At 34.0% G+C, this 26,025-nt stretch overlaps 1 protein-coding gene across 2 annotated transcripts; it reads right to left on the reverse strand.

Annotated features, from left to right (window-relative positions):
* Positions 1-1,653: 1,653 nt before the first annotated feature.
* Positions 1,654-24,753, reverse strand: LOC140767561 (alpha-mannosidase At3g26720). 2 transcript variants are annotated; one of them, XM_073107524.1, is made up of 29 exons: positions 24,407-24,753; positions 24,215-24,298; positions 24,043-24,131; positions 23,080-23,254; positions 18,893-19,012; positions 18,683-18,769; positions 18,532-18,603; positions 16,312-16,425; positions 14,848-14,948; positions 14,678-14,771; positions 14,410-14,577; positions 14,224-14,313; positions 12,585-12,650; positions 12,435-12,491; positions 9,059-9,278; positions 8,820-8,953; positions 8,511-8,579; positions 8,360-8,419; positions 8,178-8,249; positions 7,082-7,129; positions 6,824-6,943; positions 5,313-5,378; positions 4,948-5,060; positions 4,749-4,833; positions 3,725-3,835; positions 3,557-3,652; positions 2,419-2,466; positions 2,167-2,235; positions 1,654-2,087 (listed from the first exon to the last, which is right to left on the reverse strand). In XM_073107524.1, exons 1-29 carry the CDS (start codon positions 24,638-24,640, stop codon positions 1,863-1,865), a joined length of 3,087 nt encoding a protein of 1,028 aa, XP_072963625.1. In that variant the 5' UTR covers positions 24,641-24,753; the 3' UTR covers positions 1,654-1,862. The 2 variants fall into 2 exon arrangements, with proteins under 2 accessions (XP_072963625.1, XP_072963633.1); XM_073107532.1 differs by lacking the exons at positions 23,080-23,254; positions 24,215-24,298; positions 24,407-24,753 and having other exon boundaries at positions 24,043-24,133.
* Positions 24,754-26,025: the final 1,272 nt, after the last annotated feature.

Consider the following 26,025-nt stretch of genomic DNA (forward strand, 5'->3'; position numbering starts at 1 on the left):
GAAACTCTCATTGATATCTTTATAATAAGACTAATATTTAATAATTTCAGAAATAATTTTAAATTACTAATTTTTTAATTAAAAATATCAAAATTATATTACATGAAATAAAAATAAAATATTTAAAATAATTTAATATTAGACTTATTTTAAAGATCTTGATGAGAGGATTCTAATGGCATTATTTTTATTAAAAATTGATTAGCAAAACTAATTACATATTTCGTTTAATTAATTAAATTATTTAATAAATGATACGGAATTTAAAATTTCAGATTAAGCTTTTATAGGGCAAAATTAGCATTACCAAAAATTAAATAGTATTAGAGCAGGGCTCCAAATTTTTAGATGGGGCTCTAATTTTACAGCTCTATTGTAGCTAGCTCCAAATTTAGAGCCCCATTTGGAGCTCGATTGGAGCTCCATCGGATTCCAAATTTGGAGTTTTGGAGTCCGATTGAAGAGATGCTCTAATCTAATCCAAATTAATATTTTGATCGTGTTTATTACTGACCCAATGTGTTAACATGTTTATGATACGAATAACTTAGTTATCACACGAATAACTCATTTATAATCTAAATTATTTACTTATAAGACAAAAAATATAATTTATAGTTTAAATAAATATGTTTATGATAGTTAATTTAATTTATGATCTGTGTAATTATTTAATAAATAGATTGTGTTCGCATTTAAAAATTCTAACCGACTTAAAATTTTGACCCATTTATTAAACTAGTGGTGCTCATGTTTGTGTTAATATAAATCAACCCGAAGAGGGCAATTGTATGGTACAACTAGTTTCTTAGACATACAACTGCATTATATATGTATGATTTAAGCTCGTAATGATCTATTTCATATATGCATATATTAATTAGAGAAGGTCAGCTATTTTATCTAATATATAATTAGGCAATGGATTCATGATCTACTAAAAGAAAAGAACAAATTAAGTCTGGTGTTAAATACGTTAGTAGCCATGTATTTATTATACGAAAATTATTTTACCTTGTTAAGCATTGTTTTTAATCACTCCATCTCTCCGAAGTTTTAACTAAACTGTGACTACTTACTTCTCGTTCAAAACTAATTATGTTCATGCCTTTTTATCTTTAAATAAAAACCACTTTATCTTTCTAAATTTTGTATACTATCTATATTTTAAACTCGATCTCACTAAAAAAGGGTGAAGTCGCCTTCTTGCAAATGAAGTCCTGGCCAATGTTAGTGGCCAGACTGGAGTTTTTGACCAAACTAGCCCTCTTCCAAAATCTTTTTTTATCAAAATAGACTACCCTCAAATTTAAACTCGATCAGTTTAACGTTTTTTTCTTAGACAAAAATGCTAATCAATTTAGCATTTTTTTCTAATCCTAAAACACTAAACGGTTCAACGTTTTATGTATATAAATTTTTTTAATCTAGTCTTTCAACAATTTAGAAAAAATAATTATCTGATAATAAAAATGCTAATCAGTTCAGCGTTTTTATTTTGAAGGTAATCCATTTCAGTAAAAAATTTAAAAAATAAAGCTATTTTGGTCAAACTCAAGGTCTGGGTGGGAGAGTTTACTCTCTCTAGAAGAAAGAAATGAGAACCGGAAGCAACACACTGTCAACTACTACTGTATCTAGAAGTCTAGATAATGCAATCAAGACTCATCTAGCAAAATAATTCCTTTATCCAGAATATCAAAACCTTGTAACACACTTGCAGCTCCAAATGAGAACTGAAAGCATTTTTTATTTTCACGAGAAAAAGAGAAGAAACTCTGAACTCTTGAGGTTGTTGTCATATACAACAAATACCCTTGAAAGTCCACGTTATTAAGAGTTGGATAGAAAATTTGACCACATCAAGGATCAAATTTCTTGAGGAAAAAGATGTAGTTAAATTTGATAATAAATGTGCGGATCTCCATTGGCCCCAGCTCGACGATTAACTTAGAAGGATCAACTGGCCCTCCTCGAACAGTAGCTTCTGATCCTGGAGAATCCTCCACTTTCCATTTTAATCTCTTCTTCTCCATTGCGGTTCTCTCCTGATTAGCAGATAAGCTCATCTCTGTGATCTTGCTGATCTGAAATTCAGAACCACATGAAAGTTTGTCAGCGTCTTTCTAATAAATAAAAGCATAAATTGTGTTCAGCTCTCTCCACCTTTTTGTCTGGGAACATCTTCTTAAGTTCCACGGTGGCCATTTGCGAGAAATCCTTGTCCTCACCAACCTTCAAGGTGTAGTACAAATTGAAAATGCATCAGCAAAGAAGTAAAACATGATTAATTAACGTTCCCACAAAGGATAGATTTTTAGCTGGCGGAAAATATTAGACTAAACAATTATTTGATCAAACAGCGATGGAGATAGAGACAGCATGAAAAGGAGATGTTAAAACTTAAAAGCATAAAACCTCATAAAGGTGTGCCAACCGGAGGAGGACACTTCCATCTTCAAGTGCCTGAAAATGCATATGACTTCAGCTTAAGATGTAAACAGTAAAAAGAAATGGCAGAGTAGCACCTCATTCAAGAATCAGTGAAAATTAAGATGTTCCATAACTAAGTGTCAGATAAATTTCCTCATGTTAAAGTTATGTGAAAAGATGGCATGTTGCAGTATAACATCAATCAATCTCAAGGACAATGATAGTAGCTTCGGAGGTAGCTGTGCACGTGAATCAGAGAAATAATACTCTGATATAGGTAAAGAATGTGCACCAAGAGAATTTAAACCCATAAGAGACTGCTGTCCAGTTCAGGCACCCCAATTCCAAGGTAGACATGATTTTTCAGTTCCGAAAAGCATGACAATCACTGTGCCTAGTTGATTTCAGTCAAAATTGGAGCTTCTATGAAGAAAAATGCTCTCTCATTTTCCCCAACATTAATCCAATTGCATGTCTAGTTGAGGACTTGAGAGCATGGCTGTTAAATGTGTTCATGTGAATTCCTGTAACCTCATCTTATATGATAGTCCTTAGATAGATAGAGGACTTCGTCTAAAGGAGAGCCGCACGATAGATATAGAAAATTATAATCCTCATTCGTTCTACTGCCACTACTTGCATGGAATCTCCAATACACGTAAGCTTAGAGTTACTACAAGCTCATTTATATAAATGATAAAATAAAAATTGCTAAAATAAACCAAACATTGTTATGGGATGTTTCAAGCACTCTTAACTTGAAAATCTGATTTGCTGTGAAATTAGTCCGGTATGCTATTTTTGTTTTACGTTACAAGAGGGGGCATGTATGATCATTAACTATATGATATCACCACAATATGCTTGTAAGTGTAGGCTTCTTAGGTTTGTTACGTAAAATTATTCTATAACTGCAAGACAAGTTGACTCTTTGCGGTAAATCTAGCTGCTTTAAGAAAACCGATATATTGAGTATAAAAAATAAAAATAATAAATGCTCATAATATAAATACAAACTGATTAATTCATTATATGTTGTAATATTTTAATTATCAACATTTTAGTTTATAATGACTGGTGTTCTAACTTCTAAGTTGGCGCCTTCTATAAGAAGAGCATGTACCTGAAGGGTGATCAGTGCAACATTATCTGGCAAGCTGTACGAAGGATCCATCGCGGAGAACTTTGAAATATGAGAACTTGCCCAGTTACCTCCATCCTGGAGAATATATAAGTGAGATACAATCTGGACATAACAAAGTTGTTAGACAAATAACTAGCCAAGATCTACCTGTTCTGAGAAAGCGATAAGAAGAGGAGAATATATCTCCTGGCCAAAAGACCGACGCCACCTGGCTCCCTCTCCTATTGGATCAAGTTTAAGATAATATTTTCCTTGAATCTGTCAAAAAAATTAGTCAATCTTCCACTGAGATGGCTTTAAATGTCTCATAACTTTATGGCCATATTAACATATTTACGAACTGTCAAACATTGATAAAGCCGTCAGAATATATTAATTCCATTTCCACATATATGTGTGCTGTTGATTTTTGGCTCAAATTAGAAAGGGGCATTCAAACGGGATTATGGCCATTCAAACGCCTGACTTTAAATTCGTGGCATTCCAGTTCCATGTTCCACCGTTAGAGTGAGCCCAACTCCATTAGAACGAAATGGAAACATTTGAACAAGTTCAAAGCCGTTCGACAACCTGAGAGTTTTGAGGAGCCAGTGTTTGAAGCTCCTTCGAATGCCTTTCAAATGGAGCATGAGCATTCTAACCAGATCTAATCTGTTCGAATGCCGCATGTTTCTTCTCTTTCAAATCACGCCTATAAATGCTTTATGTTGAGTTTTAGGGCATTAGGAGAGAGGGTTTTGTTGTAGGAGAGATGATTTTGTGGAGATTGAAACTTGTGGCTAGCTTGGATGATTAGTAGTTTTCTAGTTATAGCATTTTGGTTGTGGATTTCCCATTTGGTAATATTATTAGCTTTGCTAATATTTAGTCTACAATAATCTATTCCTACATTTAGTCTTATTTGTGGTTTTGGGATTACTTCCGGCACCTCCACCCCTTTGGTTACAACAATATGTTCCTAAGTAGCAAAAACTGCAAAGAACATAATTGCCTCACTTGAGAGTTTAACACCTAAAGAAAAAGAAATGTGTAGCACTCACTTCACAATATCATAAATTTATGCTTTTTGCTCAAAAAGTTCTCTTTTTTAAATATACTACATAACCTCAAAAAGTCGATGTGAGCAACCATCATTAGCTAAAACGCATAAGGATGTCTAAGGCTTACTTACAATTAAGCCTGCACATGTGCCGTCGACACAAACTGTTTCATTTAATGCTTCTCCAACACCACGTCCATCATCATAAAGCAACCTCCTGTATCACCAGAACAAAAGAAGTTAACTAAACCAAAAAAAAAGTAAGAAGAAATTTGTATAAATCATCTAAGGAGTTACCCATTATATGAGAAACCACAGTATCAGGACATACCTATGGAGCATCAACTCAACTTGTCCATCTAATAAGCTAGTACCTCCAACAGAACGGTCTACCAATATTGATAGTTCCGTGCTGTTATCTTTAATGTAAATTCCAAGATTTATCTGAGAAAACAGTTGGTGTTATTTTTATTCTCTGTACGCTAAACCAGGACAAAGTATTGGAAGGAGAAATAGGAAGTATCATGCTCTACAAACTCCATTAAAATTCAAAAGTCAACTTATCAGTTTGGCATGAATGGGTGGTGGTTTAGGATGTGAAGAGAACTCCTTTTTTCCCTTTTCCATACTTTTTAGATAAGACCTAAAAGCAAGGATGATCCCATCTATAGTATATCAGAAAAGCCAGAAACTTACTGGGTAATAGTTTCCAGCGGCAGGTTGGTTCACTTGTATGTCCCAGTCTGATCTGTAATCTCGAATCTGCAGAGCGTTCATGTAATGCAATAAATAAGAAATGGGTATGAGTCATATAAACAGGCTCCCCTGTTGACAATTGAAGCACTACGATAAGGCAAGTGATAAGTGCTACAATGTTTTCTTTTCTAATAAGTGGTAGATTTCTAGATCCACCATTTCATTTAAAAGTATTATGATATGGCTAAACACTTTATCCATAGAGCAAAAGAAGAAACTAAAACGCCATCAAGCTTCAATGCATCTAAGATAGAAAGCATTGTTATATAATCTGGATTGTCCTTTTCCATTGTCCCAAAAATCAACAGGCAACAGCACTCAATTCCATCTTAGTCACTGTCTAACCCATTGCCATTTATAACTAAAGCGGTTATTCAATTAAAACATTGAACTGAATATGATATTTATAGTTTTCAATTACTACTAGACTTCTTATACCTAAATCATCTTCTTAACAAATGAAACAATCATGCAACAATGATCCTGTATCTACTATAACTACACTGTACACATTGTTTTACATTTGACCAGCTGAAGTAATTGTCAACATAATTTATCATAAATTTTAACTCCATACTTGAAGTTTCTGTTTATTGACATATTCTCACCTTTTAAAGCGACGTTCTATTCTTCCTCTATCTTTTCTTAGATATTGGATTCGGTCAAGTAACAACTAAAAAGAATATAAAAACAAGGACCATTTGTTCTTTTTTAACAAATTTATTTATGATTAAGGAATTTGAAAAAGTATAATCTAAATCCATGCTCTCGAATGACCCTACACGGCATTGACCAATTATGCTTACTGCTTATGGCAACCTCCAGTCAGTCCAGCAAGAAACTCATTAAACATCCTAGTAGAATAATATAGAGATAAACAACTTTTTTTTTTGCTGCAAATATCCCATTGAAATACAGTGATATTGAAGATTACCCCCTACATTTATGTGTATTTGTGGATTAACGCCTGCTTTATGCATCTATGTTGCAAATAGACAGTAGTTACAATCATGTCCTGAGATATGAGAAGCCCAACATACTCATCTGCTATTATTATTCTGTGTGGTCTGTTTTGGAAGAGTAGCTGCTTATGGTTGCCAAGCACGAGATATTGAGCTCTAGTAACAGAGGTATGCAAATCCTTTTAATAGGTTCAATGGGCTAAATAGATGACTGTCTGCCCTAATATAAAGGAACATAAAGCTACATTTTAACTTCTTGTAGATGCTTTCAGTAGCCTCCTATTCTGAAACTAACAAAAGAGCATCATGGACAAATAACACTCCAAAATTGAAAAAAATAAACAGTGAATGATTATGCCACAGTGATCTTCAGATAGAAAGCGGAATCAAATTTCAACAGGATTTCTTGATCAGAATCACAACTTGCCTACCTCACAAACTGAACTAGTGTTAAACCTAATTTAGAAAATAGAATCCACCAGAGCATACCCGCTTAATGAAATCACGTCCATTGGAATCTGTGTAGAATGTTTTGTTTGTCCCCATGGTTGTCGTAATCTGAGTAGCCACTTCTTTCCCAATTCCATCCTCAACTGGAATAGGTCCTACCTATATAAATTATGACACCATTCAGCTCGCCACAAAAGGAATTCATTAGTTCAAATAAAACCAACAAAACTTTCATCTCTTCATAAAGAAAAAATGTCCTCAATTCCATCTGCTGAAAATGTGAGAAAGCATGCTTACTATGAACTCCGTTTCTATATGCTCCTTTCCCTTGTATGTTCTGGTAATCTGCAATAGAAAAGTATCATTTTATTTCAAGAAAACGACAATCGGACAATCAATCAATTATCAACCATGATAATTAAGTCGATGCTCAAACTATGAACATGTAAGAATCGCTTCTATTATTTATAATTTATTTACTGATCCTTATTTGGGGGCAATGACAACACTTTATATGGACTTTCATCACCTCAACTGAAACTATTGAGTTATCCCATAATCCCATGCACAGTCCATCGCAAACCAAATGCAGGATTAGGAATTGGGATTGGATAATCCCTCCCTCCTTATTCCAAAGAGCTAAAAAATAGCCATAATCATCAGATAGAAGGTGCAACACTTGATGAATTTAGAGTTAATCACTAATGTTGGGGGAATCAGGAGAAAAGGAGAAGATGGGAGCAGATTTGTTTCCGGAGGTGGCAGGTGTCTAGGGGTGCGAGTTCTTTTTGCCAAGCAACTCCATGTAGTTTTCAAGTAGCTTTTCACCATATGGAAAGACAAAATGCAACAAAATATGGAACTTCCTGAAGAAGATATGACCATCATTAGTATGACTTGATAAATAAAGGAGATCGGATACTGCAACAAGCGAATAACTACTTGTCAAGGTTGACAATGATAGCTGGATGAAGAGTCAAAGAGATCAAGGCATTTGATTGTAAATATGTTCAAACATTTCCCAAGTATTTGTAGAGATGGAACCAAGGGATACTTAGTAAATGTCAGAACAATTTACTGAACCTACTGGTACAAACTTACATTACATAGCTAATCAAATGAACATCTTCCTTTTCCCTTTTTTCCTTTCCTTTTTCTGGGGCTGGTGGGTTGACCAGAGGGAGAGAAGAGGAGCAAGAACTTTATCCTATGCTTTCAAATATTCAGTTGATTGTCTATAGCAGAATAACTATGATGAAACAGCGACATTGAATACAGAGACTCGAATTCCAACAACATAGTGAGTAAATAACTATATACAGTGTTACAATGAAATGAGCTATAGACAATAAATTAAGAGAGAGTGCTGATCTTCCTATAGAATATAGATCACCTGATATATCCATGGGTTAATCTGTTGATGCACCTCATCCAATATAGGTCCTTGCATGATTGTCAAAGGCTCCTTAATACAACAGATAATATTCATGAAATACAGATAAGGTGAAGACCAAAAATGCTAGGACCACTTCAAAAAAAGAAGTAATAATCATCTGCCCCAGTATGCATGAATACCTGTCTTTCAGACTTTATTGGAAATGTGCCATTTGGGCGGAATATGTAAGCTCCAGATGCCTTCAGCAAGCAACAAAGAAGATAAAACAATTTGATATTGTTGCCTTGAGGGAGGGAGATGAAAGTTATCTCTTAGAATCACAAGACATACCTGAGGATCAGCACCACTACCATTATCTCCAGCATAAAAACTATAAGTCTGTTTGACATTCATGTTAACCTAGAATACAAAGAACATTGCTTTTAGAAACAATTTCACTTAAAAAATTCTCAACAGTAGGAGATCCATCACAAGTGAATCCCAGCAATATAAGTTGTGACATTGAGACCATGGAAGATGATGGTTAGGATATAAGATAGGAAAAGGAAAGAATGAGAACCTTTTGAAGGAAGATGTAAAAATGTAGCAATAAACTCATAAACTAAAGAACATGAAATTGGAAGGGCTCTTAGAACATACCAAGCTTCGCCTGTCAAAGTAATGAGAAACTCCATGAACATCATAAAGAAGCTTCAAGTGACCTTGACCCACTTCTATATTGTTACTTTTACTTCCTTTCAATGGGTACAAAGTTGATATGGCCGAAACAGAACCTGAAATTTTCCACATTTGATTAAATAAATCTGCATTCTTTCGAAGTACAATATTCAGTTCGAAAGCTAATATAGTGCATGACAACAGAGCATTACATATTTTACCTGGTTGTTTTGCACTTGACACAAAGTAAGTGTTGAATCCAAAAGGAGGTACTGATACGGGAAAAGCAAGCCAAAATTTAGGTGCAATACTAGGGGAGATCCCTAAGTAAGCCTTGACATATTGGCTTCTCATGTTAATTGAGGCTTTGACTAAAGGTAATATTTGTGATTCAACTTCTCTTCCTTCGGAATCATGAACAACAAGAGATTCGCTAATAACCTGCAGTCAATTTGGTTTTCTCTAAGATCAACTTTGAAATTTGCATATCAGGGGACGAAAAATAAGCAATCTATCAGCTTAATACAGTTCTAGTCCAGCAACTGAAACAACCAAGCCTTTAATGAGTTAATCCCAACTATTTGTGGTCCACAAATACCACTCCAGTAAATTAACATTTCTTGTAAGAAAGCAAAGCAATTAACCAACAATTCTAGTCATAGTCATCCATCAAAACCTAAGCCTCCATGAAACAATGTGGGACAGCAAGAGCAGAACTCAGTTGAGAATATTCCACAGAAAAGTTCTAGAACAATGAACGCCTATATATGAACATATATGTGTTACTGTTTGATATAAGATTTGGGAAAAAAAATATGTGAATCCATAGATATGCTCTAATACCAATTGAAAAATGGTAATATAAATGCCATGAGATTTATCACGCGCTATCAATAATAAAATGTGAAAAATAAAGTATGAAAAAACAATCGTAGAAATAAATTTTTACGTAGAAAAACTCTAAACCGAGTAAAACACTACAGATCCAGACTCGGATTCGAAACTAATCACTAAAACCTATAGTAGTTACAAAAAGCTTACAGATCACTCATCAATCTCCATGGCTCAATTTGTAACAACCTTGTTCACTAAAACCCACAATACTATGGATGGTCGTACCGGTCGGCATGCCCCGTGCCGACCGGCACGCCCCGTGCCAATAATGGCACGGCACTTGGCACGGGGTGTGTCAGTGGCACATCCCCGTGCCAAATGTGCCGATCGGCACGTGTGCCAAGCCGTGCCGACTCGTGTCGATCCAGCACGGTCGTGTGCCGATCATTGTGCTATGTGGAGCCTTTTTTATTTTTCTTATTTTTATTAATTATTATCGAATCAACTAATCAGTTTGATCATTTAGAAGGCTGAGTCAAAATTGATGATAATAAAACTAGAGATAATAATGATGATGGTGGTGGTGATGGTGATAATAATGAGACTTAGTCTAGTGGCAATGATGATGAAGATGCGACATGCGTTCCTGTTACACAACCTTCTCAGAGAGGAATTATTTTTACAAAGGACTTAAGTCTGTAGATAGCCGAACATTAGGAGAGGTGCACCCACTAAATAATGAGTTCATTATAATTATCATCATATCAATCACTCAATTATAGTCAGAACACCCTTATTATACTCTATATCCACAATCTGCATATATTAATAGTGTGTCTGTGCCAATCCGATGCCGTTCATTCCTATGCTCCAAAACCCATTCACTGATAGTATTGCTCGTTGTAACATCTCGTATAGTCTTCATACAAATATAAATTTTATAATTCTCCTATGATATACAGCATTCTCGTATTATTTTTGTGCTGGCAAATAAAGTTTTTAATCTTACTCATCATTTTACATTCAACTGGATATTAATTTTAATTATTAAATTATTATCAAGTAATATTATGTATTTAATAAAATTATAGTGTTCCATCATTAATATTAGTTTTAATGAATGTCTTCAATCATAGTATGTATTGAATAATATTTATATTTAACTATTACTTTATCTTTAAGGATAATGGTAACCCTACCATTAACTAGTTCATTTTCATTAATTTATTTATTTATTAATTTCATAGTAATAGAAATACATACCCTATCGAGATAGAATTTATAACTTGCTATCCTCCTGCCTAGCAGACAAAGATCTAACTCTGATCCTACTCACATTGGACCTAGTGATTAGATAGTTTAGCTAATAGTAGATCAAGAAATATTAAATGGTAATGTAGACGGGGGTTTCCGAAAAATACAAATAACCTCAGATTTTTTTTAAAATGTCATTTACAAAAACAATCTAAAGATAAAGCATTATAATGTAGGTTTTGAACTTTTAATACATATATTTAAACCAAAAACTAAAGATTGATATATCGAAGACTCAAAAATATCTTTAAATATCGTAAAAAGTTTATTATAAATATTATAAATGTGTGCCAGTGGCACGCAGGGGTGTGCCACTAGGACGCAGGGGCGTGCCGCTTCGCACACCCTGTGCCAATGGTGGCACGGCATGGCACGTGCCACTGGCACAACCATCATTGGGCGATACACTGTTTCTCATAATAGATTTCCAAATCTCAATAACCCTTGAGACTGATCCTTCTATCTTAGTAACCCTCGAGACGTAGTTCTTCCAAATCTAACGTAGATGCTTAAGATTAAAAGTGATTTAGCACATTTCATCTAAAACTAGAATGTAGAATATTTATTTAAAAATTCTCCACAAATTCTCTTAGAATTAAAGTAGAATATGTCTTCAAAGATTCTCCATGAATTCAGCATTGTTTCTCATGACAAGGTAGAATATTGATTCAAAAATTCTCCACGAATTCTCTTAGAAATAAAGTAGAATATGTCTTCAAAGATTCTCTATATATTCTCTTAGAGGTAAAGTAGAGTATTCATTTAAAGATTCTTCGGGGATTCTCTTAGAGATAAGGTAAATATCTCTTTAAGATAAGACATAAAAGATCTCCAAAAAGATTTCATAGAATAATGTAATCTGTGAAAAATCCCTGATGTCGTTCAAACGCAAGTAAAGTCATTTGAACAACCTTTTATGTGTCTCTATAAATTTGAAAGCCAACTAGGGTGTGCTCGAACAGCAAAATTAACAGTTGAATGCAGAGTAATTATTCAAATGTCCTTGGGTATTATTTCATACTACAATCATCATGACATTGTTTGCGCACTTCAATGATGTTTTAAGATTGTTTGAACACTTAGACTTAAAATCTTCCAAAGTTTGAAAATCTTCATTTACATGTTCAAACCATTTATATATATAAATTTCTTGACTTCAAAATTAATTTTTCACTTTAATATTCTTCATCAAACATCTCATAACTTGTCATAATTTATGCATATATTCATACATAAAGTCTAGACACATTTTATAAATAAAATTTTATTTTGAAACATAATTTATCAATTACATAAGTACAAATATAATCTTACAAGATTATTTGGGCAAACAAATTTTAGCTTTCTATAGTGCATACTAAACATATTTGAAGGCCCTAAACATCAAGGCCTGATCAAGCATACTAAGATAAAAAATCAACCAAAAACTTAGAAGAATGAATTCCTTACAGGTATGCGGATGACGTCCTCTCTTTTCCATCCAAGAGAGTTGTAGACAAGAACAACCTACAGCGCAACAAATTATAGGATGTGTTTGTACATTATAATAACATCCACACCAGGAGAAAAACAAATGAAAAAACTAACATTGCAGCTTACCAAGCTTTTACCACCAGATAGCTCTATCTCAGATGAAGGGCAGTAACTTATATTTAGAAGAGGGCACTGAAATTTGCACAGAAGAAAGATTCGCACTGAGATTAGGGATATAGAAAATTATCACTAGATGCCAACGAGAAGCGATATGTATTGGAAAGCTACAGACAAGAATTGCCATGATGCCACAAATTACATGTTAATCTAAGGAGAAAAGAATAATAGAAGAAGAAAAAAAAACAGATAGAAAAAAATTAGAAAGTTAGAAGTAATGCTACTCAGTCATTCTTGGAAGTTTTCATGGTTTAATAGCTCAGTTTGAATATTTTACTCCATGAAACCCAATATCTTTGGTTTTTCCATAACCAAAAAATTCCGTCACTGCAACCTGTGGAGACTTCCTTTTTCAAATGAATTGATAAAAATCCTCTCCCTACCTAAATTAGAAAATATGTGGTTCATACATAATGACGCAATTATTCTTAACTCTTCATTGACAAGGAAATAATTGAAGCTAGAAGTCATACTGAAGGAATATGTGCTGTACACTGTACTTGGAAAAAACGATGTCTTATAAGTGCAGAATTCTTGACTTCTTGTAATGACCATCTCAGTTGAGTGTCATGGATTACTGTATAAACTTCACAAGTTCTCATCTCATACTACAAAAGTGTAGTACAGGGGTTAAATTTACCAGATATTAAATTATATAAGGCAAGTCAAAACTTGTTGAATGATTTGCAGGCACTCATATAGCATATAATTTATTACACAAAAGCAATGGAACCTTGCAGTATGAGTTTGCGGTCCATTATTATATGGCATCATATAAAAATTCCATAGGTAATGGTATTTCTCACTGTCTGTCTAGAAAATTTATGAGACTGCAAGTTCATTCTCCTGTAATAGATATGTAGTTAATAGAAGAGCCAGTAAGTAAGTAACCCATCATAGTTTCCTAATATTAAATCATAACCATGAACGACAAGTCGACAATAGAATTCTTTGTGTAGCATCGGTCTAATTGATTGGCTCGTGGTCTAATGAGTAACCAGATTAGAGCTGTAGAACTGAGCAAATATCATGGGCTAACCTAGTAACTCAAAACATTAGGCTGTGTTTCAAAGTTACTTTGTTAGCCTCTAGTCTCACCATTTCAGTATGCAAATGGGAACAGCAGCCCATCTTTAAAGGATAATACTAGCATATGCAGCAAAGATATAGAGTAAAAATTATTTTACAAAGAGCTAACGTCAACATATTGTAGCATTGGACTGGGGAAAAATGAACAATGAAAAGAATGCTTCTAGCCTTTATTCATGGAGTAGTTGTGGTATGACTTATGAGAACTACATGCTCCCCTTTAATAGAAAGCTCAACTAATAACATATTCAAAACTAAAGCAATCTAATGAATCTCTTGATTGAAAATAAATATCATTTTAATCAGGTTTATCATCAATTCATTACCAGATAATATTACAATTTTGACTTAAAAACATGCACTGGTTCGTACAGTGTTAGTTCTTCAAAATTGGCATTACAAGCATCATCAGAATGAAACACAAATCATACTATTCTACCACAAAGCTAATAGGAATATATAGTAGTTCTTTAAAAAGAAAAAGGTTTCATGTATCTACCTGTCCAAACTGTGTTGATGGATTGACACACGCTGATTTGTTGACTGATTCTGTCAAGCAAGCAAGTGTAGATTCAACTAATTTCTCAGCCTAAAATGAGTAGCAAAGGAATTAATTGAAGTTATCGGTTATGACTCAAGGTAGTCTGAAGGCATTACAATGCTGATCTGAGAAAAAGCTAGTCACCTCGACATAGCCTATAGAAAGTCGTTTGGCATAATCATTTGCCACATGCTGTTTTTCTGTTCCAGTAACTGCATCATGATGCTGAGCAACAGCTAGAGCTTCAGCTAAACTCGCTGTTGTGGGACCTGATCCAATTTTTTCCTTGAGAAATTCTAACTGTCGAGCTGCCTGAATATGTGTTAAATTTCACAAAAAGAAAGGAATAATTGATTAAAATTGTAGAATAACAATTAATTAGCATTCAGCATACAAGAAGCACTAAACTTACCAAATAATATGCACTCATCAGTCGCACATAACCTTTTAAGGCAGGCCTACTTGTAAAGTACCCTGTCCAATATGCATTGGGTTTATCTGCATATCTGAATATATGAATGTTAACTCGTTCTAAATGCCAAATTTATATGGACACTCTTTCCAGTTCGTCAAATAACTTACGGGAAGAAATCATCTGTCTTGATTGGCCAAGACTCATTAGCTGCATACTTTGCATCAGTATAAATGGAAGGTGTTGAATACAGAGCATTAACCCTGCCATCCTGAAGAATGCAAAGACAACTATTGAGGAAAAGATCACAAGTTCCAGAGTTCTCCAGAGTCCATATGAAAAGTAGAAAAATTTAGAACCAGTGGTTCACCAACTAATCTCACGACGCAGAAGCAGAAAATAGACAGGATCTCAGGTTTAATGGCTCTTATGGCTCATAATGGAGTTAAATTTAGTTAAGATTTAATTTATTTTGTTATTTTATTTGTTTAGAAATAGTTTATTTGAACCCTTTTTTTTTTTGCTATTTATTTGAGTCACTTTTATGTATTTTCACAACTTTAGTGTTTGCTCTGATTTAGGCTTGATTTAAGGTGTTATTTTCAACTTCTATAGTTGGTTATTAGAATACATGTGGGGAAGGCCTCGTCAGACTTATACTAACTAGGAATCTGACTCATAGCATGATAACTCAAAAAGGCCTATTTAAGGAAAACCTTTCAGCCAGAGCCATTCTGCAACAGTGGTATTGATTCTCATATGAGGTTGATAGTCCCTTTCATTTGGCATATTCATAATTTGGAGAAGCACTAAAAGTCATCTAGTTTTATGAATGGTGATGTCTCTTGAAGAGCAAGAGCAAGAGGAGATATTTCTAGAAACTTTCTCTCTGCGGTTCTATTAGTGAGGATATGGTGGACAATGTCTTGATTCAAATCATTCTTCTTCTTGTAACCACTCCCACACTTCTCAAGTCAGCTAGAGTCCAATGAATGTTCAGAAGAAGAGTTAGTTTATTTTGTCACGTACTTTTAATCTTATGGTTGTTGTTACTTCAGTTGAAACTAATAAAATAAATGCTTGGTGTTGTTCGGTTTGTTTGTTGTCAAGATCAACTTTCCCCATCCTCTCTTGTTGGTTGTGTGATTTTAGATTTTTAGGCATCCAGCTAACCGTGCATCACGAGACGGAAAGAAGGTCCTCAGCTGTGAGGCTTTGTTTATTTATCATTCCACATTAAAATTATCTGGTAAAGAAGAAAATTTAGTCTCAGAGAGACAAGTTTGGACATCTTTCCATTGTCACTACTTTTTCTGCTCCAATAATCTTCATGTTTCAGTAAGAAAGAAAAAAAATTCATCTAATATACGTTATTATATCATTCTCTTGGCAAATAAAAGAAGCTTTCGACCTAGGAGAAAGGACAAAAGAGGAGCAGCAACAGGATGTCAAAAAGGAAGTATGATTAATCGTATATGAAGCATATGGAAATGGCCATATCCCACTAAAGATACCTATGAAGTACATAAAAAAAGGCAAACAAGGGACGAGAACTTCTATGCTGATGAGCATCGGTAAGCTTCTGAAACTTTTTCACAATTCAAATGATCTTGCTTGATGATCGAGTATGGTACCTTGTTGACATAGTGAATGAACTTATCCATTTGCCTGAACCATGTTTCTGCATATTGGTACTTGAAATCTGTCCCCATAGTAAACATGATATGGTTTGTTCTTGTAATATTGGCCTGAAAAGTTCACCCCACCACATTTTAGGTTTAGAGTTGCATGATGTGATATATTTTGAAAATATATCAGAATCAAATAGCATAGTTCTGGGAGTTCAACATTAGATAGATGAAATTTATCATCAAATGTTAATGCGTCCCAGAGTCTGAACACTTTACTGCCACTATTCACTAATCAGAACTAAAATCCAACAAATGTGACATTCTGCAGCAAAACAGCAACATGGACCTTAAAAATTTACAAGCTATAAAAACCAATAGCACATATACACCAATAATGAAAACTACAATGTGAGTACAAATTCAGATGTGTATGCATTAGCGGAGAAGGGAGGAGGGGGCAGAGCAACCAAACACTCCCCAGAACTCCCTTTTTTCTTCAGATCATATGTTTTTTTATTGATCTCCACCCGCATTGCATACTGGTTCCTAATTTCCTAGTACCATATTCTCTAATTATCTTTGTAAGTTGTAACTAACATGTATGTGTTAATTCCTGGATTAATATAATCCAATTAGTTAGCCCTTCCCACGTGCGATTCCTGAAAATATGGGATTACAGAAAATAAAAACTCCAAATTGTTGAAATTTATGAGATTTCCTTGATTCCTTATAACTAATATAATCAACTCCCAACCATGAGATGCATAATTTAAGATTCTGTAAGTGCATGTTCTCTTTTACAATAAGGTAGTTAATCCTTTTCCTTAAAATTCTATAACTTTGGCACAAGAAAAATCTAAAGGAGAAGCATAGGAACACTACTCATGCAAAAAAGCGAATGAAAAGGAAAAGGTAAGGCAAGATCCATAAGCATACTCAACAATCTGACATCCACCAAGGTTCTTAATTTTATATCTACTCTCATAACTAGTACTTTTATAGTAATCATTTTATTTTTGTTTCATCATTTCATTTTTCAGTTTTTGATCATATGAACATGTTTCTGCTAATGTATGAACTTTCTGGGCGAATATCTTCTTCAAATATATATAGTTGGTTATATTGGAAAGAGAAGAAATTTTGTTTTATATCAAGATAACCATATGCGATAGACAATTGTAATGATTTTAGTATTACATTTTATAATTCTTACTAGTTAGTTGTTGGCAAGTAATATATTTTTATTTATGCACATAGATTGTGAAAAGACTATAATATTATTAATGAAAATAGTTCAATTGAACGAATGATGACTAATAATTTATTTTGGTCTTTTCACTAGTCAAATTCGATTTGTAAACACTGGCTTCGCAGTTGTGTATATGCTAATTGTGATTGTTTCAGGTTTTAAAAAAAATCTAACATCTTTTCAGGAAAAAAAAAACAAACTTTTTAGTGTCAAACTGTTAATTGAGTAGCTTAAGCTATTCTCAACAAATTAGAAGGCAAAATGAAACAATCACATCCCTTCTTTTCACACAAAAGTTCATGGTAGTATCCTAATTTATGATATGCAATTAAATCAATGCTGGTTTACAGATTGGCATGCAGTGTACCACCATAAGCTGCTTACTTGACGTACATCAACTTATCAAGTTTCTATTAGTAGACCATGAAATCTACGCATCTATGTGTAAGCCGATTAGCAGACAATCCAGCACGTAGTCAGTTCAAAATTGGTCACATCTAGGTCTTTCCAATAAGTTAATGGTTATTGCATTATTGCACTATTGAAATTTGGAAGTTGGAAGATCATTTTGTATTAGGTATATTCCTTCAAATAGCGCAATCACATTATGGCTCTAATGTGTACTCTTAGAAGCCTTACCAAGAGTAGCTTCTATAACTGCAAAAAGAAGACTCTACCTAATGAAAAGCGTATTATGAATTCACTACATCCTATTCTTACTTTCATAAAATTCCACTCAGAGAACAGATCAAAGAAATGCTTAAATCTTTTGATAAATTTTTGAAGCATTTGTACAGAAAGAAAACAACAAAAACAACTAAGCCTATAGACCCACATATTCCAGGTCAGCTATACTATATTTTCCCCACCATTCATCTCTATTTAGTGCAATGGTTTGTGTCAAATCAGGACTTATCATGTCTTTCAATAAGGATAAGTTTTAACCTTTTTTTTAAAAAAAAGAACATACTTACCTGTGAGACAGCTGCAGCAACAAAATCATTTACTCGCTCTTCAACATTGTAATCAAAAAGAAGAGGATCATCCTTCAATCATAAAAGTTAATTAATACAGTAGGTACCTAATTAAAATGTCTTAAAAAGAAAGGACTTTTGATAGCATTACCTGGAGAAGAGGAGAGGTATCATCAACTTCAAAGTAAAAACCGCCAGGAGGAGGCTCATAGTTCTTGGGAAAGATGCCACTAAAAATCTGAATGAAAGTATAGAAGCAAGAATCTCAAAGACCAAAATGTGATTACAGCACATAGCAACAAGAACAAAGTTCCTCGCCAAAATCAATTAGAGCAAAGATCAAATAGTAGAGATAACATACATCTGCCGATGATCCAAGAGATCTTGAGCCCCTCCATACAACCTCGAGTTTCTTCAACTCCTTCCTTTTTTCTTTGTCTTGGTAATCCATTCGAAAGAAATAAAAAGCATCAAAACCAACCTGCAAATAGTTGGAATGTACCCAATAAACTACCAATGCTGCAGTTGGATAAAATGAGCTCAGATGGTGAACACACACTTTCAAGTTTCAACATGAAAAGATGCACCTGTTGCATTCAAAAGAGTGTTTTCTTTAAATTTGGACTAATTCAGAGAAAGGAATCTAGTTAAATAAACCAACTGATTATTTGATAGCCATTATTCCAAAGTCCAATTGATAGAAGGTAAAATAACAAGATGAAAGCAATTCAGTTATATAACCAAGAGTTATCTTCTAATAATATATTAATATGTAGGATATGAAGTTAAGATGTTTTTTTTCAGAATGTAATCCCTATGACTAGTGTGTCAAGTAATAACCATCCCATCTCTAAGCCCCACCTGTTAAAGTTAGCTATTGGATAAGTATCCCGGTCTGCCACTCGTAGTTGTTCACCAGTCCAAGGACAACGTGCCCTTGCCTATTACTTTGTATTCCTTAACAGAAACTTTGATTTGGATTCATATACAATTTTCCTCTGTCAAACTTGTCCAAATAGCATCATAAATGAACTTCAAACAGTACTATGTTATCTAGTATCCATAGGCCAAACTTCTATGAATGAGCACAATTTTCAGTCAATTTTTTCTAACTGCACCACTTTACCCATCTTAATGTCTTTGGATCATCATTAAAGGTCTACAGGAGATGCTGCCTGATTGGCCAACATTTCAATCCATAAAGCATTGCAGATCTTACAACTCTCTTACAAAATTGCCCTTTTAAATGTCAACATATATATCAACCCCAAAAAAATGGTTGGGTTGTTCTCTATTTTAGCCAGCATGTTCTAGTATTAATCTGTATATCTTATTCAATGTACAGAATCACTTAACAAAAGATCCAATAGAAATTGAAGTGTTCTTGATGTCTCAATTCACTAAAATTGCACTCTACATACTTGGCTTCAACTTTCTTAAACCTTTAAATTCCAAGTTAGTTTCTTCACCCTTCTCATAAAGTAGACTATAATGCTATTTATTAAAAGATCGAAACTATAACATGGCCAATAACAAACACCATGGGACCTCTTTTTCAACAAGTGTAGTTAGTTTGTTCAAAATAGATGCTATGATATAAGGATCAAATGCCAATATTTTGGGACAATCCTATTGCGCTTCAAGTTATTCTTGCAGTAATAATTATTCTCAATGATGGCGGTGCAGGTCGGCATGCCCCGTGCCAACTAGCATTTGTCGTGCGACATGCCGAACCGTGTCAGTTGACATAGGTCGCGTGAGGTTCAAAACAGATTTTTATTAATCCAAAATGAATTGATTATAGTGATAAATCCAAAATACTCTATCAGACCTTTTTGTATCATGTGACAAACATAATATGTCATATGGAGCCAACTTTTTTGTATCTTTTTTTTTATTTCTAATCATAGAGTATTCAATTATAGGAGTATTCAATTATATCATGAAGTGTTCAATCATTAATATTAGTTGTAATGAATATATTCAATCATATAATATGTCATATGAATAATATTTCTATTTTATTCTATGGAAATTTTTTTTTTATTTACAAAGATAATCTAAAAATAACGCTTTGATGTAGCCCTTAGTACATATATTTAAACCAAAGACACGTACATTTTACCTATTTTATGATTCACACCTCGTCTCTGAGGATTTTGTAACCCGACCTCTCATTTTCTCCTATATTTCTCATTTAACACCCTGACATTATTTTGACTAACGTCGACCAAATTACTAAAATACCTCCACCATTTTCTCTCATTTTCTATATCCCTCCACCATAGTCCCCACCTACCTCTCCTCCACCATCACTGCCGTTGCCGCTGTCGCCGCCATATTTCCTTATCTTCCCCCTTCCCCCTCTCCCTTATTCCCCTCATTTTCTTCTTCTTCTTTTTCTTCTCTTTTTTTTTTGGGAAGAAAAAAGAGGATGAAAAAGACAAGGTAATTTAAATATTTATAAATTATTTTGTATATTATAACAGAATATTTCTTTTTTAGTACCGTCTAAGTTAACTCATGGTGTTAAATAAAAATTATAGAGAAAAAGAAAAGGCTGGGTTACAAAATCCTCAAAAATGAGGTGTGAATCACAAAATAGGTAAATTGTAAAGTGTGATTTATAAAAATCTCTTAAACCAAAAACTAAATATTGACATATCGAAGACTCAAAACATCTTTAAATACCCTAAAAATTATATTAAATGTGTTAAAAGTATGCCATTGGCATGTAAGGGCGTGCCAATACGTACCAACTTAAGGGCATGCCAGTGGCACGCAAGAACGTGTTAAGGGTGTGCCATTGCTGACCGGGGATTGGCATGGCACGTGCCTTCAGCACAGCTATCGTTGGTTGTACCACTACCACCATACATTCTTGATCAAATCCACATATCATAAAAATTCCCTTTTTCTTTTCTCTATAACCTAATCAGTTAATTGTGTGATTTTCTTTCACTATACTTCTCTAACATTCCTCATAGTAAAGTAAATAGTTTCAACTTTCAAACAGAGATGAAACCAAATTTGATTTTTAGTTACACTTATTATGCCTCAAAAACTTCATTCACTTGGTAATGCAGAGCACTATCTCCACATCTTCTATTTTGTCAAAAACCAATCAACAAAAATAATCCATCATCTCATTAAGGGTGAGAACAATCAAATAAGGTAGGAATAACATAAGGTCTATAGCATATCTTGTTTATCTTCTCTAAAGCATATTTGAGATAGGAATCATGTAATCTCCAAAAGCATTTCTCGTTTAACTTCTCAAAAGCATACTTGAGCTGTCATCTCTAATTTTCAACACTTAGTTCTTAGACAAAAAGGTGTATATGTAGGAATCATATGAATACTTCTATCTACGTGAGGTTTTTGACAATAATAGCTCTTAGATAATAATAGTTGTGTTCTTGCATACTAATAATTCATAGAATAGTTATCTTTTGGTAGCTCTTAGACAATTATTCAAGAAACAGTTTACTCTGATATTTCTTTTAAAATTCTAGAATTATATTTGAAATAAAATATAACGACTCCTAGCCAAGCTCCCTATATCTTCCTATGCACCTGTCATGACACCCTCTCCCTTTTCCTAATGTCCTCCCAAACTCATGCTTTTGAATTTCATACACCTTTCCTCCCTCTACCAAGCACACCACATTTTCTTTATTTTTTGTTTTTCCTCTGAAATCAAATTGGTATTCCCACAAAACGCGTCATTTCTTCCAAAGGCTATAAACAAATTCAGTGTTGAACTTCAAGATCCCAATTGTAAAAGAAGAATAATTGGAAGCAGTGCTTGAGCCTTTTATGATTTAGATTCCACTATCAAAATATCGCCAACTGGAATGGCAAGCAGAGAACCACAACTTGAATAGATACTCCACAGAAAAACCCTTAGACATCATTTACTTCAGGAGTAGAGTCAATTCTAGAATATGTATTCCTTTTTGTTATTCCCAAAATGTGGTCCTTATTCTAGAAAATTCTTATGTTCACTTGTATATTAAAATAAGAGTATAATAATCACTTTTAATGTGATATAAAGTGAATAAAAAGATGGAAAAAAATATTTTATTTTTTATGAAATTATCATGAATACCCTTTAATTTGATATAAAGTAAGTTAACAGATAAATACTAAAGATAAATTAGTAATTGGATTAGTATGTAGTATAAGATTTAATTTTGATGAATAGTATATGTATTCTAGAATGAGGTTATTATGATATTTAATTGTTATTCTAGAATAAATAAGTTGTATTCCAGAATTTTTAAAAAAAATATTTCTAAAATGAAAATGGAACCCAACAAAACAAGAATCTAGAAGTTAGATAATGAAGAAACGTGAAAGGAGAAGGTTTCAACAGAAGTATTAATGTAATAGTTTATGGCAAAAGAAACTATACATGATCTCCAGAAATTATCAAATTTTCAATATCTATTCAGAAGCCTTCCATTTTAAAAGGAAACCTTAACATAATCAGCAAGGAACAGATTTAGAGAAAGAAGAAGGTAGAGGAGAATGGAAATGCAATACTTCTGCCCCCAACAAGTAAGCCTGTACTGCAGAATGTCCAAATGGATCGATCTGCCAACCAATCCGTGGAATCTGACCAAACTCTTCCTTGAGGAAACGGTGCCCCAGGGTCGTCTGATCTATCATGTCAATGTAATGCACTGTCGCTTCATCATGCATGCACATACCTCCATTACTTCAAATTCAGAAAAAGATAATATCTTTATTTCCAAAATAAACTAAACGGAACAAAGATAAGTTTTAAGTTTATTTCTGTTCTTAGCTCAATCGAATACAGTACTAGAAAAGGAAAGAAAGATAAATAAGCATGAAAAAAAATTCCACAATGATATTAGACAGATGTATTGCAACCAGTACCAATACTATTTCAAAATCAAGTATCATGCTGTTCATGACTAACAACACTACATTCAATGATGCAAGAGATCCATTCAACAAAATTTCCATGTACCAATGGTGCATCTTAACATAAAATTGATTATTCAAGAAGATAACGGAAAAATGAAACTTGTTCCACAAGCCTATCTTTACAGTACCGTCGATTAACTAGTTAGTTTAATCGCAGAAAATGCAGCCAAAAACATACATAAATTCCAAAATGATGGTTTGATCTCTTACCGTTAAAAAGAACTAACTATGAAAGGAAATTGATATTTACATAGCAAGGATTACTATTGGCAGAGCAAGCATAACTAAATGACCCTTATACCCATACTTTATCCCTTTAGACTCCTCTATTATATTAAATAATATGAGTGCATTCTTGTTACTAAAAAAAATCCTCTGTAAGCAACTATTTTTGCTTTGTAGATATCATTTTCCACTATAAAAAGCTAGCGTCCAAGAAAAATAATATGACGTAGGTAGGACTATAGGAAAAGATCTACATTAACTGTACTGACTGTACGATTACACTAGGATGAACGAATTTGTGTGATTTCTTAAAATTGGGAGAAAACTTACATAAATTCTAATTGGCCAGAATCAACGAGCTCCTTAACTACCTTCTTCACGGCATCACTCTGCTGCCTCCACCAACGCTGGAAGAAGGCCTACGTACACACACTCCACAATCAAAAACACTAATTCTAACCCTAAATTCCGTCCCAAATCCCAATTCGCCCACGCTTCTCACCTGCTCCACATAGATGAACTTCCGATTCTTGTCCTTCAGCAGCGCCGGAACGAGCGAATCAAGAACATTCTGAACACAAGCTCCCTAACCCAAGAAAATCACAAAAACAAAAACAAAACAAAACAAAACCAAAATCAGAAAAAAGGAATCGGTAAAAATGGGGGGGAAACAAAAGGACAAATGCGATTGGACCTGGATGGAGTTGTTGGACCCGACGTAGTACTGGTCGATGGTCTTGAGCCAGCCGACATCGTCGTGAGTGTGAGGGACGAGGTGGACGTTGAGCTTCCCGGGGACGATCCCCTGCGATGTGTTGTAGGCAATATACTTGGGTTCCGCGACGAGGAAGAAGACGAAGAGGAGGAGGAGGAAGAAGGGTAGATGACGAAGTCGAGAAGGAGTGGCGATCGCCATCGCCATCGCCATGGTTGATTCGACCTTCGGATTCAAGACGAAGGCGAGGGGTTTCTAAAACAGGGGAGAGGTGTCAGGGGTTTGGCGCTCGGCCTCTCGGGGATCTCGTCTTCCAACTTTCTCTCATCGCGACTAGCTTGTACAGTGCTGCGGTATACTACTCTGCAGGATTACCTTACGTGTTCTTTTCTAATCTGCACCTTCTCTTTTTCGTTTTACTCCTCATGTTTTCATAAAATCTCAGAGGGGGCTTAATTTTTATAAAAAGGAGATAGAAGTGACAGACTAGAATTTCCAAATTTATAATTTTATAGTTTGGGTTTTGAACCAGACTAGAATTTTTTTTTAAAACCAAACTACTATAATGTTCAAATTTGTTTTAAAACTACACGAGAGCACATGAAAAATTATTTCTAAAAAATATAAATCATTGTCTCGAAGAACAATTTACTTTATATATATTCATGGTTGTCTAAATATTTAATTTATTTTATATAAAATCGTTGTCTTAGATATCGATTTATATAGAAATTAATAGTCTTTGTTGTAACGGCGTATTGAGATATTCATTAAAAATCAATGTCTTAGACAATATAGTAGTTTTAAAATACGTTTAGATAATAGTTTAGTAAATATTTTTTTTTCCTTTTTTTTAAACTAAAAGCTATATTAAACTGGACCTATTCGCTCGAAAGGGTCAAAGCATCACTAGCAAGAAGGATACATAAATCTGAAGAAAATAGGATCCAACACTCTCAACAAAATAGGTCGCGCACTGAATTTGCCCCGTTTGGCCGCCCAATCAGCCACTCATTATCCTCTCTCAGTACATGACAGACATCTATTTCCACACAAAAAATCAAGTAGAGACTTATACTCGGCAACTAGCACACCCAAACTTTAAGGGAAACCAACTCGTCCTTGTATGATCTAAACCAGTTCAAAGGAGTTTGACTCCACTTCAACCAACTTGTGGCTTAAGATAATCTTTAACCCCAGTCAAAAGGCGCGACCCTCGGCCATCAACACCGACTCCCCCCGGCGTTGGCTCCCAAGTCTAAGTTTGGTAAAAATATTGATAAAGATTCTTTTGCATATTACCGCCTATATTTGAGTGAAACCCTCTTTTTAACACTTTTTACCTCTTATTAATTAATTCAGTGAGAATATTATTGTTGAAAATTTAGAAGACACCATCCATCATGATTCATGATGAGAGGTTGGCTTTTGCAAATATAGAGGTTTTCTATGATAAAATTAAAATGTAGGTTGAAATATGCAAAGGACCCCCTTGATAATAAAGAAAATTGGTGTACTTCCAATTAGTTTGTGTCACGTAGCCAGTACACAATTACTTGCAGTGTTCTATTGGGAATGCTCATTCCTTTGATTGTTTT

Source organism: Typha angustifolia, chromosome 1 (genome assembly GCF_048772165.1).
Source record: "Typha angustifolia cultivar Huaian chromosome 1, ASM4877216v1, whole genome shotgun sequence".
NCBI classification, from domain to species: Eukaryota; Viridiplantae; Streptophyta; class Magnoliopsida; order Poales; family Typhaceae; genus Typha; species Typha angustifolia.